The sequence below is a fragment of the Taudactylus pleione genome, unplaced genomic scaffold, assembly GCF_031769625.1.
Source record: "Taudactylus pleione unplaced genomic scaffold, aTauple2 ptg000513l, whole genome shotgun sequence".
Lineage (NCBI taxonomy): Eukaryota > Metazoa > Chordata > Amphibia > Anura > Myobatrachidae > Taudactylus > Taudactylus pleione.
In genome coordinates, this window is record NW_028284915.1 from 3685652 (window position 1) to 3700423 (window position 14772).

At 46.0% G+C, this 14772-nt stretch overlaps 1 protein-coding gene across 1 annotated transcript in view; it reads right to left on the bottom strand.

The window, feature by feature from the left end:
• Positions 1–14772, bottom strand: part of CPE (carboxypeptidase E) — a 91486-nt gene that overhangs the window by 14830 nt on the left and 61884 nt on the right. Inside the window, exon 4 of the mRNA XM_088450295.1 lies at positions 13371–13488. Coding sequence (XP_088306421.1) covers positions 13371–13488 — 118 coding nt within the window. The remainder of the gene's footprint in view (positions 1–13370; positions 13489–14772) is intronic.

Genomic DNA, 14772 nt, shown 5'->3' on the forward strand with positions numbered 1-14772 from the left:
AGTAAATAATTTGGTATTTGTGTCTGTGTTTGATTGCTTTTTAACATGGTAAAGGCAGCCTTAATATTTACTAATAACACAAGCACAGACAGATTTAAGTATATGATGCTTCATTAACTAAATTTCGATGATACCTACTGGGCTGGACGGGGTATTTTCGCGAAGGGCAATTGAGCAAAATGCATCTTTTTGGAGGTGTATCTTTTGCACCTAGTATAGGGTTGCTGCAGATGCACGCTGATGATCATTATAGCTAACCAGGTGCATATGCTACAGACACAGATGATGTGTAACCAGGTGCATATGCTACAGACACAGAAGATGTGTAACCAGGTGCATATGCTACAGACACAGATTATGTGTAACCAGGTGCATATGCTACAGACACAGAAGATGTGTTACCAGGTGCATATGCTACAGACACAGATTATGTGTAACCAGGTGCATATGCTACAGACACAGATTATGTGTAACCAGGTGCATATGCTACAGACACAGAAGATGTGTTACCAGGTGCATATGCTACAGACACAGATTATGTGTAACCAGGTGCATATGCTACAGACACAGATGATGTGTAACCAGGTGCATATGCTACAGACACAGAAGATGTGTAACCAGGTGCATATGCTACAGACACAGATGATGTGTAACCAGGTGCATATGCTACAGACACAGAAGATGTGTAACCAGGTGCATATGCTACAGACAGAGAAGATGTGTAACCAGGTGCATATGCTACAGACAGAGAAGATGTGTAACCAGGTGCATATGCTACAGACACAGAAGATGTGTAACCAGGTGCATATGCTACAGACAGAGAAGATGTGTAACCAGGTGCATATGCTACAGACAGAGAAGATGTGTAACCAGGTGCATATGCTACAGACACAGAAGATGTGTAACCAGGTGCATATGCTACAGACACAGATTATGTGTAACCAGGTGCATATGCTACAGACACAGAAGATGTGTAACCAGGTGCATATGCTACAGACACAATAGATGTGTAGCCAGGTGCATATGCTACAGACACAAATTATGTATAACCAGGTGCATATGCTACAGACACAAATTATGTATAACCAGGTGCATATGCTACAGACACAGAAGATGTGTAACCAGGTGCATATGCTACAGACACAGAAGATGTGTAACCAGGTGCATATGCTACAGACAGAGAAGATGTGTAACCAGGTGCATATGCTACAGACAGAGAAGATGTGTAACCAGGTGCATATGCTACAGACACAGATTATGTGTAACCAGGTGCATATGCTACAGACACAGAAGGTGTGTTACCAGGTGCATATGCTACAGACACAGATTATGTGTAACCAGGTGCATATGCTACAGACACAGAAGATGTGTAACCAGGTGCATATGCTACAGACACAGATGATGTGTAACCAGGTGCATATGCTACAGACACAGAAGATGTGTAACCAGGTGCATATGCTACAGACAGAGAAGATGTGTAACCAGGTGCATATGCTACAGACAGAGAAGATGTGTAACCAGGTGCATATGCTACAGACAGAGAAGATGTGTAACCAGGTGCATATGCTACAGACAGAGAAGATGTGTAACCAGGTGCATATGCAACAGACACAGAAGATGTGTTACCAGGTGCATATGCTACAGACACAGATTATGTGTAACCAGGTGCATATGCTACAGACACAGAAGATGTGTAACCAGGTGCATGTGCTACAGACACAAAAGATGTGTAACCAGGTGCATATGCTACAGACACAAATTAGGTATAACCAGGTGCATATGCTACAGACACAGAAGATGTGTAACCAGGTGCATATGCTACAGACACAGAAGATGTGTAACCAGGTGCATATGCTACAGACAGAGAAGATGTGTAACCAGGTGCATATGCTACAGACAGAGAAGATGTGTAACCAGGTGCATATGCTACAGACACAGAAGATGTGTAACCAGGTGCATATGCTACAGACACAGAAGATGTGTAACCAGGTGCATATGCTACAGACACAGAAGATGTGTAACCAGGTGCATATGCTGCAGACACAGAAGATGTGTAACCAGGTGCATATGCTACAGACACAGATTATGTGTAACCAGGTGCATATGCTACAGACACAGAAGATGTGTAACCAGGTGCATATGCTACAGACACAGAAGATGTGTAACCAGGTGCATATGCTACAGACACAGAAGATGTGTAACCAGGTGCATATGCTACAGACAGAGAAGATGTGTAACCAGGTGCATATGCTACAGACACAGAAGATGTGTTACCAGGTGCATATGCTACAGACACAGATTATGTGTAACCAGATGCATATGCTACAGACACAGAAGATGTGTAACCAGGTGCATATGCTACAGACACAAAAGATGTGTAACCAGGTGCATATGCTACAGACACAAATTATGTATAACCAGGTGCATATGCTACAGACACAGAAGATGTGTAACCAGGTGCATATGCTACAGACACAGAAGATGTGTAACCAGGTGCATATGCTACAGACACAGAAGATGTGTAACCAGGTGCATATGCAACAGACACAGAAGATGTGTAACCAGGGGCATATGCTACAGACACAGATTATGTGTAACCAGGTGCATATGCTACAGACAGAGATGTGTAACCAGGTGCATATGCTACAGACACAGAAGATGTGTAACCAGGTGCATATGCTACAGACACAGATGATGTGTAACCAGGTGCATATGCTACAGACAGAGAAGATGTGTAACCAGGTGCATATGCTACAGACACAGAAGATGTGTAACCAGGTGCATATGCTACAGACAGAGAAGATGTGTAACCAGGTGCATATGCTACAGACAGAGAAGATGTGTAACCAGGTGCATATGCTACAGACAGAGAAGATGTGTAACCAGGTGCATATGCTACAGACACAGAAGATGTGTAACCAGGTGCATATGCTACAGACACAGAAGATGTGTAACCAGGTGCATATGCTACAGACACAGAAGATGTGTAACCAGGTGCATATGCTACAGACACAGAAGATGTGTAACCAGGTGCATATGCTACAAACAGAGAAGATGTGTAACCAGGTGCATATGCTACAGACACAGAAGATGTGTAACCAGGTGCATATGCTACAGACAGAGAAGATGTGTAACCAGGTGCATATGCTACAGACAGAGAAGATGTGTAACCAGGTGCATATGCTACAGACAGAGAAGATGTGTAACCAGGTGCATATGCTACAGACAGAGAAGATGTGTAACCAGGTGCATATGCTACAGACAGAGAAGATGTGTAACCAGATGCATATGCTACAGACACAGAAGATGTGTAACCAGGTGCATATGCTACAGACAGTAGAAGATGTGTAACCAGGTGCATATGCTACAGACAGAGAAGATGTGTAACCAGGTGCATATGCTACAGACAGAGAAGATGTGTAACCAGGTGCATATGCTACAGACACAGAAGATGTGTTACCAGGTGCATATGCTACAGACACAGAAGATGTGTAACCAGGTGCATATGCTACAGACACAGATGATGTGTAACCAGGTGCATATGCTACAGACAGAGAAGATGTGTAACCAGGTGCATATGCTACAGACAGAGAAGATGTGTAACCAGGTGCATATGCTACAGACACAGAAGATGTGTTACCAAGTGCATATGCTACAGACACAGATTATGTGTAACCAGGTGCATATGCTACAGACACAGAAGATGTGTAACCAGGTGCATATGCTACAGACACAAAAGATGTGTAACCAGGTGCATACGCTGCAGACACAGAAGATGTGTAACCAGGTGCATATGCTACAGACACAGATTATGTGTAACCAGGTGCATATGCTACAGACACAGAAGATGTGTAACCAGGTGCATATGCTACAGACACAGAAGATGTGTAACCAGGTGCATATGCTACAGACACAGAAGATGTGTAACCAGGTGCATATGCTACAGACACAGAAGATGTGTAACCAGGTGCACATGCTACAGACAGAGAAGATGTGTAACCAGGTGCATATGCTACAGACACAGAAGATGTGTTACCAGGTGCATATGCTACAGACACAGAAGATGTGTAACCAGGTGCATATGCTACAGACACAGAAGATGTGTAACCAGGTGCATATGCTACAGACAGAGAAGATGTGTAACCAGGTGCATATGCTACAGACACAGAAGATGTGTAACCAGGTGCATATGCTACAGACACAAAAGATGTGTAACCAGGTGCATATGCTACAGACACAAATTATGTATAACCAGGTGCATATGCTACAGACACAGAAGATGTGTAACTAGGTGCATATGCTACAGACACAGAAGATGTGTAACCAGGTGCATATGCTACAGACACAGAAGATGTGTAACCAGGTGCATATGCTACAGACACAGAAGATGTGTAACCAGGTGCATATGCTACAGACACAGATTATGTGTAACCAGGTGCATATGCTACAGACAGAGATGTGTAACCAGGTGCATATGCTACAGACACAGAAGATGTGTAACCAGGTGTATATGCTACAGACACAGATGATGTGTAACCAGGTGCATATGCTACAGACAGAGAAGATGTGTAACCAGGTGCATATGCTACAGACACAGAAGATGTGTAACCAGGTACATATGCTACAGACACAGAAGATGTGTAACCAGGTGCATATGCTACAGACACAGATGATGTGTAACCAGGTGCATATGCTACAGACACAGATGATGTGTAACCAGGTGCATATGCTACAGACACAGAAGATGTGTAACCAGGTGCATATGCGACAGACAGAGAAGATGTGTAACCAGGTGCATATGCTACAGACACAGATGATGTGTAACCAGGTGTATATGCTACAGACAGAGAAGATGTGTAACCAGGTGCATATGCTACAGACAGAGAAGATGTGTAACCAGGTGCATATGCTACAGACACAGAAGATGTGTAACCAGGTGCATATGCTACAGACACAGATGATGTGTAACCAGGTGCATATGCTACAGACACAGAAGATGTGTAACCAGGTGCATATGCTACAGACACAGATGATGTGTAACCAGGTGCATATGCTACAGACACAGAAGATGTGTAACCAGGTGCATATGCTACAGACACAGAAGATGTGTAACCAGGTGCATATGCAACAGACACAGATGATGTGTAACCAGGTGCATATGCTACAGACACAGAAGATGTGTAACCAGGTGCATATACTACAGACACAGAAGATGTGTAACCAGGTGCATATGCTACAGACACAGATGATGTGTAACCAGGTGCATATGCTACAGACAGAGAAGATGTGTAACCAGGTGCATATGCTGCAGACACAGAAGATGTGTAACCAAGTGCATATGATACAGACACAGAAGATGTGTAACCAGGTGCATATGCTACAGACACAGAAGATGTGTAACCAGGTGCATATGCTACAGACACAGAAGATGTGTAACCAGGTGCATATGCTGCAGACACAGAAGATGTGTAACCAGGTGCATATGCTGCAGACACAGAAGATGTGTAACCAAGTGCATATGATACAGACACAGAAGATGTGTAACCAGGTGCATATGCTACAGACACAGAAGATGTGTAACCAGGTGCATATGCTACAGACACAGAAGATGTGTAACCAGGTGCATATGCTGCAGACACAGAAGATGTGTAACCAGGTGCATATGCTGCAGACACAGAAGATGTGTAACCAAGTGCATATGCTACAGACACAGAAGATGTGTAACCAGGTGCATATGCTACAGACACAGAAGATGTGTAACCAGGTGCATATGCTACAGACACAGAAGATGTGTAACCAGGTGCATATGCTGCAGACACAGAAGATGTGTAACCAGGTGCATATGCTGCAGACACAGAAGATGTGTAACCAAGTGCATATGCTACAGACACAGAAGATGTGTAACCAGGTGCATATGCTACAGACACAGAAGATGTGTAACCAGGTGCATATGCTGCAGACACAGAAGATGTGTAACCAGGTGCATATGCTACAGACACAGAAGATGTGTAACCAGGTGCATATGCTACAGACAGAGAAGATGTGTAACCAGGTGCATATGCTACAGACAGAGAAGATGTGTAACCAGGTGCATATGCTGCAGACACAGAAGATGTGTAACCAGGTGCATATGCTACAGACAGAGAAGATGTGTAACCAGGTGCATATGCTACAGACAGAGAAGATGTGTAACCAGGTGCATATGCTACAGACACAGAAGATGTGTAACCAGGTGCATATGCTACAGACAGAGAAGATGTGTAACCAGGTACATATGCTACAGACACAGAAGATGTGTAACCAGGTGCATATGCTACAGACACAGATTATGTGGGCAGTTCTGCACATTGGCGAGTATATGCATTTTTTTCCATGAATGCCTCTACATGAGCCCAAGTCTACACTAGCCCCAAAATGCACCCAAGTCTACATTAGGCCAAAATGCACCCAAGTCTACATTAGGCCAAAATGCACCCAAGTCTACATTAGCCCTTTGCGATTGTGTAGTTTTTTCCTATACATCTACAGAGCGAAGATTTCATAAACAGCCAGCAGAGGGCTCTTTATTATTACAAATAAAATTGATTTAGTACTAACACTAGTAAGGTTTATTTTATTATTAAAATTAAAAGAGGTATTTTTATTAATAAAGTGCAAAAATAGAATAACTCATAGAAACCAGTCCAACATTAGCTGGGTACACACTTTATAATCTATCGTCCGATATATTGTTCCAACACGGATCAGAACGATATATAGTCCAGTTTTTATGGTGTCTATGCCCAATCTGACGTTCACTGCCATAGTTCATTGAATTGTTCCATCTGATGTGCTGTACATCAGATGGGACACTTCCACGGCCGACACGGTATTGTTATATGCAGCATGTAACAATACATTCCGCAGTTGCATGCCGTATCCTGTAGTATGTACGGCGACATGATGTATCCTTACATCATATCGTCGGGTTGCACTGTCGTGTGTACCCAGGTTAAATTTCTCTATATGGATCCTAAATCAAATGTATCCTAGGCAGATACATATAATTTAGACGAACAGGCACTAATCACATCCATTCACGCAAACCATGCTGCACTACTATTGGCACACAATGGACGGGGCAGAATTAAAATGCACAATTTGCTTGTCCTCTTGCATACCAAAACAAATGTCATTCTGGATTGTGAAGTGGCTGCTCAGGTAAGTCCTGTTCAAGTATCAGTCAGTCTTTGGTGAGGACTGTAGTAGTTGTGACTTTTCTTGATTTTTTTCTGTCACAAATGTGTATGTGTAAATGTGAGGCAGTGATGTGTATTCCTGTCAGAGTGAGGCAGTGATGTGTATTCCTGTCAGAGTGAGGCAGTGATGTGTATTCCTGTCAGAGTGAGGCAGTGATGTGTATTCCGGGAAGCAATCGGGAAGCCGACTGCCTATATACCGGCAGCCGGCTTCCCGACTGTCTTATCCCGGCAAGGGTGAAATGCCGGGCGTCTGGATGTAGACGCCGCATTTCCCGGACGCCGGGAGACCGGCGCCCGGCATCACGATCGTAGTGATGCCGGGCGCCGCGAGCGGACAGCCGCGGGGGGGGGTTAGGTTTAGGGCTCCCGGGGGGGACTTAGGGTTAGGCACCCCCCCGGGAGGGTTAGGGTTAGGCTAGGGGGAGGGAGGGAGGGTTAGAGTTAGGCACCCCCCCGGGGGACTTAGGTTTAGGCAGCAGGGAAGGGGGTGGTTAGGGTTAGGCACTTGGGGGGGAAGTTAGGGTTAGGCACCCCTAAGGAGGGTTAGGGTTAGGGGGGTTAGGTTAGGTAAGGACAAATGGTATATCCATAATCCAGTGAACTATTGCTCTGGTTTCAGGGGCAAGCTGAAAAATACAAATTTATCATTATATTATTTACATGCCAACATATTTGTAGCATAAACCTTGACACCACTAAAATGACTCTACTTAGCGTTTTTCATGCCTTAAAATACCACCGGTTTTTCAATAATGAGTAAAACACTGAGTAGAATAAGCAACAAAAATCTACGATTAATATTTCATTATCCATGGAATGTTTACATTGCCATAAAACATACGTACTTGTGAACTTTGGGCCTGATTCAGTATGGATCGCAATTGCGATCGCATTTGCATAATCGCACACGACTCAGGTGCAAAAATATGCTAATGTCTGCCACAGCCCAGCCAGCATAGAGACGCCCACTGCTGCTTTCTCACATCCGTCCAGCCTCGCACTTCTGTGTAAACTCGGTGCCATCAAAGCACATCGGCCCGTCACGCACATTTACAGCAGGTCTGACTATACGCAGAAACTGCAAGTCTCGTCCCACGCAGTGAGTACTCAAGCTGCGTATGCCATCGCAGTGGCCATTCAACGGCATCCGGACGGACAGACACGACTGCGTTTCTGCAAACACTCCCCCGTCACCAGCCCAAACACTAACAGCTTGTCACTCACTCTGCGATGGATTCATATCGGAGTGTGTGATCGCAGTGCAAATGCAGCGCACACACAGTGCATGCGCAATGGCTAACAAGCGCTTGATCTGCATTCATAGTTGCAATTGCGATCGCTGCTGAATCAGGCCCTTTAAGCGTTATATTTGCTAGATAGCTGAAAGACAGCATGGTGAGAGGGGCAGTTCTAGGGCCGTACATTTCTGTGCGGGGGGGGGGGGGGGGGAGAACGGCCACTTCTGCTAAGTAAAAATACTAAATTTTTGCACCATGAGCTGGTGAAAATCAGACCTATCTTTAGTGGAACTTTAATGGAATGCATTTTGAACTTCTGAGATGCACTTTGGTGGATAAGTACAACAGCTACAAACATAGGACCTGATTCAGACCCGCTCCCTAAGGGGCGATCGCTCACTCTGAGCGATTTTCCCCCATCTGCGCATGCGTATAATTCGCAGTGCGCGTGCACAAGCCATTCGTTGTGATCTGCTTTTGGTAGCTCGTAAGCCACTATCAGGTCGCTGCTTGGAGTGCGTTTGTGGGTGGTAACAGGGGAAGGTGCATGTGAACGGGGGAGTGGTGTTGCGAACGCGGGCGTGTCTACCCACCAAAACAGCATGTAAAGGGCGTGCACAATTTGCAAAGCAGCGTCATCACACACGTCACCTGCATGTATTTCAGCTGCGAGCAGCTCCGATGGCTCACGATACATTTCCCGGAGATGACGTGTGTTGTGATCGGATGTGAAGATGTGTAACCAGGTGCATATGCTACAGACACAGATTATGTGGGCAGTTCTGCACATTGGCGAGTATATGCATTTTTTTCCATGAATGCCTCTACATGAGCCCAAGTCTACACTAGCCCCAAAATGCACCCAAGTCTACATTAGGTCAAAATGCACCCAAGTCTACATTAGGCCAAATTGCACCCAAGTCTACATTAGCCCTTTGCGATTGTGTAGTTTTTTCCTATACATCTACAGAGCGAAGATTTCATAAACAGCCAGCAGAGGGCTCTTTATTATTACAAATAAAATTGATTTAGTACTAACACTAGTAAGGTTTATTTTATTATTAAAATTAAAAGAGGTATTTTTATTAATAAGGTGCAAAAATAGAATAACTCATAGAAACCAATCCAACATTAGCTGGGTACACACTTTATAATCTATCGTCCGATATATTGTTCCAACACGGATCAGAACGATATATAGTCCAGTTTTTATGGTGTCTATGCCCAATCTGACGTTCACTGCCATAGTTCATTGAATTGTTCCATCTGATGTGCTGTACATCAGATGGGACACTTCCACGGCCGACACGGTATTGTTATATGCAGCATGTAACAATACATTCCGCAGTTGCATGCCGTATCCTGTAGTATGTACGGCGACATGATGTATCCTTACATCATATCGTCGAGTTGCACTGTCGTGTGTACCCAGGTTAAATTTCTCTATATGGATCCTAAATCAAATGTATCCTAGGCAGATACATATAATTTAGACGAACAGGCACTAATCACATCCATTCACGCAAACCATGCTGCACTACTATTGGCACACAATGGACGGGGCAGAATTAAAATGCACAATTTGCTTGTCCTCATGCATACCAAAACAAATGTCATTCTGGATTGTGAAGTGGCTGCTCAGGTAAGTCCTGTTCAAGTATCAGTCAGTCTTTGGTGAGGACTGTAGTAGTTGTGACTTTTCTTGATTTTTTTCTGTCACAAATGTGTATGTGTAAATGTGAGGCAGTGATGTGTATTCCTGTCAGAGTGAGGCAGTGATGTGTATTCCTGTCAGAGTGAGGCAGTGATGTGTATTCATGTCAGAGTGAGGCAGTGATGTGTATTCCTGTCAGAGTGAGGCAGTGATGTGTATTCCTGTCAGAGTGAGGCAGTGATGTGTATTCCTGTCAGAGTGAGGCAGTGATGTGTATTCCTGTCAGAGTGAGGCAGTGATGTGTATTCCTGTCAGAGTGAGGCAGTGATGTGTATTCCTGTCAGAGTGAGGCAGTGATATATACCGGCAGCCGGCTTCCCAACTGTCTTATCCCGGCAAGGGTGAAATGCCGGGCGTCTGGATGTAGACGCCGCATTTCCCCGACGCCGGGAGACCGGCGCCCGGCATCACGATCGTAGTGATGCCGGGCGCCGCGAGCGGACAGCCGCGGGGGGGGGGGAGGGTTAGGTTTAGGACTCCCGGGGGGGACTTAGGGTTAGGCACCCCCCCGGGAGGGTTAGGGTTAGACTAGGGGGAGGGAGGGTTAGAGTTAGGCACCCCCGGGGGGGACTTAGGGTTAGGCACCCCCCCGGGGGACTTAGGTTTAGGCAGCAGGGAAGGGGGTGGTTAGGGTTAGCCACTTGGGGGGGAAGTTAGGGTTAGGCACCCCTAAGGAGGGTTAGGGTTAGGGGGGTTAGGTTAGGTTAGGTTAGTGGATACTTACCTATCCACGATCAGGATTTCCAGCGCTGTCGGGCTTCCGCTGCATCGCACTCTGCTCCTGTCGGGCTGCCGCTGACGGGAATCGAACCGCCGGCCATGCGGCCGACGGTATATCATACCCATTCCGTGTATTCCTGTCAGAGAGAGGCAGTGATGTGTATTCCTGTCAGGGTGAGGCAGTGATGTGTATTCCTGTCAGAGTGAGGCAGTGATGTGTATTCCTGTCAGAGTGAGGCAGTGATGTGTATTCCTGTCAGAGTGAGGCAGTGATGTGTATTCCTGTCAGGGTGAGGCAATGATGTGTATTCCTGTCAGAGTGAGGCAGTGATGTGTATTCCTGTCAGAGTGAGGCAGTGATGTGTATTCCTGTCAGGGTGAGGCAGTGATGTGTATTCCTGTCAGGGTGAGGCAGTGATGTGTATTCCTGTCAGAGAGAGGCAGTGAGGTGTATTCCTGTCAGGGTGAGGCAGTGAGGTGTATTCCTGTCAGGGTGAGGCAGTGATGTGCATTCCTGTCAGAGTAAGGCAGTGATGTGTATTCCTGTCAGAGTGAGGCAGTGATGTGTATTCCTGTCAGAGTGAGGCAGTGATGTGTATTCCTGTCAGAGTGAAGCAGTGATGCGTATTCCTGTCAGAGTGAGGCAGTGATGTGTATTCCTGTCAGAGTAAGGCAGTGATGCGTATTCCTGTCAGAGTGAGGCAGTGATGCGTATTCCTGTCAGAGTAAGGCAGTGATGTGTATTCCTGCCAGAGTGAGGCAGTGATGTGTATTCCTGTCAGAGAGAGGCAGTGATGTGTATTCCTGTCAGGGTGAGGCAGTGATGTGTATTCCTGTCAGGGTGAGGCAGTGATGCGTATTGCTGTCAGAGTAAGGCAGTGATGTGTATTCCTGCCAGAGTGAGGCAGTGATGTGTATTCCTGTCAGAGAGAGGCAGTGATGTGTATTCCTGTCAGGGTGAGGCAGTGATGTGTAATACTGAGATATCTAAACTTCCACCGGGTTCCCAATAATATGATGCACACACCAGACTTGTTAGAAGCAATAGTGTTTACTCACAGCATATCAACAGGGTACATGTGCAGTGTCGACGTTTCGGTCCATAACAAGTCATTACCATATATACTCGAGTATAAGCCGAGTTTTTCAGTACATTTTTTGTGCTGAAAAAGTACCCCCTCGGCTTATACTCGAGTGAAGTGTAGCGCTGACCGGACAGAGTTCGGTCAGCGCTACACAGCACAAACACACTGCCGCCGGAGCCGGCAGCTGTGTGTTTGTTGTAATCAGCAGCCGCTGAGAGTCTGTCAGACTCTCAGCGGCTGCTGCTGCTCCCACTGCGGGAGCCATCTTCCGGCTTCCCGCAGTGGGTAATGGGAGACACGTCGTCATGACGACGTCTTTCCCATGCAAAGCGGCCGGAGGAGCGAATAGCGGCGGGACCAGGAGCGGGAGTTTCAGGTAAGTGATTTTTTTTTTTTATTCTTATCACATCTCTCTCTACTGGGGAGGGGGGACTACAGGGGGCACTACCAGGGGGCGATTACTACAAGGGGCACTACCAGGGGGCACTACCAGGGGGTGATTACTACAGGGGGCACTACCAGGGGGCGATTACTACAGGGGGCACTAAAAGGAGGGATTACCACTGGGGGAACTACCAGGGGGGGATTACTACAGGGGGCACTACCAGGGGGGGATTACTACAGGGGGCACTATAAGGGGTGATTACCACAGGGGGTACTACCAGAGGGGGATTACTACTGGAGGCACTGAAAGGAGGGATTACCACTGTGTGCACTACCAGGAGGGATTACTACTGGGGGCACTGAAAGGGGGGATTACCACTGGAGGCACTGAAAGGAGGGATTACCACTGGGTGCACTACCAGGAGGGATTACTACTGGGGGCACAACCAGGGGGAATTACTACTGGGGGCACTACCAGCTGCTGCCATTTCCCACACTAGGCTTATACTCGAGCCAATAAGTTTTCCCAGTTTTTTGGGGTAAAAGTAGGTACCTCGGCTTATATTCGGGTCGGCTTATGCTTGAGTATATACGGTATATATAATATATATATATATATATATAATGGCTTGTTATGGACCGAAATATGCCCTGTGCATATATATTGTGCCCATCTTTGTTGTGTACGGGCAAGTGACCAATCCGTTATGCTGGCCTCTAGAACCGGAAATAGCTCATCACAACTGGGCGGGCAAATTAATAAGCACGCCAAGCTGTGATGTCTGGCCAGACATATCATGCGGCCGATTGGTAAGTGTGTATTCTACCACTGGAAGTTTCTACAGGAGTATTGGTCTACTGCACATGGTGAGATTATATTTTTTAAAAGGCAAATTCATATGCAATATATAGTCAGAATTATAAAAGGCTTCCAGCAGTGTTATCATTATTGTACACCTATTTACAAAATCTAATATAAAAGACATACCACTGCGAGTCTTGTCATAGGGATAATTAGCAACAAGATCACCTCCATGTAGATTAGCAGAAAGGACAAATGGTATATCCATAATCCAGTGAACTATTGCTCTAGTTTCAGGGGCAAGCTGAAAAATACAAATTTATCATTATATTATTTACATGCCAACATATTTGTAGCATAAACCTTGACACCACTAAAATGACTCTACTTAGCGTTATTCATGCCTTAAAATACCACCGGTTTTTCAATAATGTGTAAAACACTGAGTAGAATAAGCAACAAAAATCTACGATTAATATTTCATTATCCATGGAATGTTTACATTGCCATAAAACTTGTGAACTTTGGGCCTGATTCAGTATGGATCGCAACTGCGATCGCATTTGCATAATCACACACGACTCAGGTGCAAAAATATGCTAATGTCTGCCACAGCCCAGCCAGCATAGAGACGCCCACTGCTACTTTCTCACATCCGTCCAGCCTCGCACTTCTGTGTAAACTCGGTGCCATCAAAGCACATCGGCCCGTCACGCACATTTACAGCAGGTCTGACTATACGCAGAAACTGCAAGTCTCGTCCCACGCAGTGAGTACTCAAGCTGCGTATGCCATCGCAGTGGCCATTCAACGGCATCCGGACGGACAGACACGACTGCGTTTCTGCAAACACTCCCCCGTCACCAGCCCAAACACTAACAGCTTGTCACTCACTCTGCGATGGATTCATATCGGAGTGTGTGATCGCAGTGCAAATGCAGCGCACACACAGTGCATGTGCAATGGCTAACAAGCGCTTGATCTGTATTCATAGTTGCAATTGCGATCGCTGCTGAATCAGGCCCTTTAAGCGTTATATTTGCTAGATAGCTGAAAGAGAGCATGGTGAGAGGGGCAGTTCTAGGGCCGTACATTTCTGTGCGGGGGGGGGGGGGGAGAACGGCCACTTCTGCTAAGTAAAAATACTAAATTTTTGCACCATGAGCTGGTGAAAATCAGACCTATCTTTAGTGGAACTTTAATGGAATGCATTTTGAACTGAGATGCACTTTGGTGGAAAAGTACAACAGCTACAAACATAGGACCTGATTCAGACCCGCTCCCTAAGGGGCGATCGCTCACTCTGAGCGATTTTCCCCCATCTGCACATGCGTATAATTCGCAGTGGGCGTGCACAAGCCATTCGTTGTGATCTGCTTTTGGTAGCTCGTAAGCCACTATCAGGTCGCTGCTTGGAGTGCGTTTGTGGGTGGTAACAGGGGAAGGTGCATGTGAACGGGGGAGTGGTGTTGCGAACGCGGGCGTGTCTACCCACCAAAACAGCATGTAAAGGGCGTGCACAATTTGCAAAGTAGCGTCATCACACACGTCACCTGCATGTATTTCAGCTGCGAGCAGCTCCGATGGC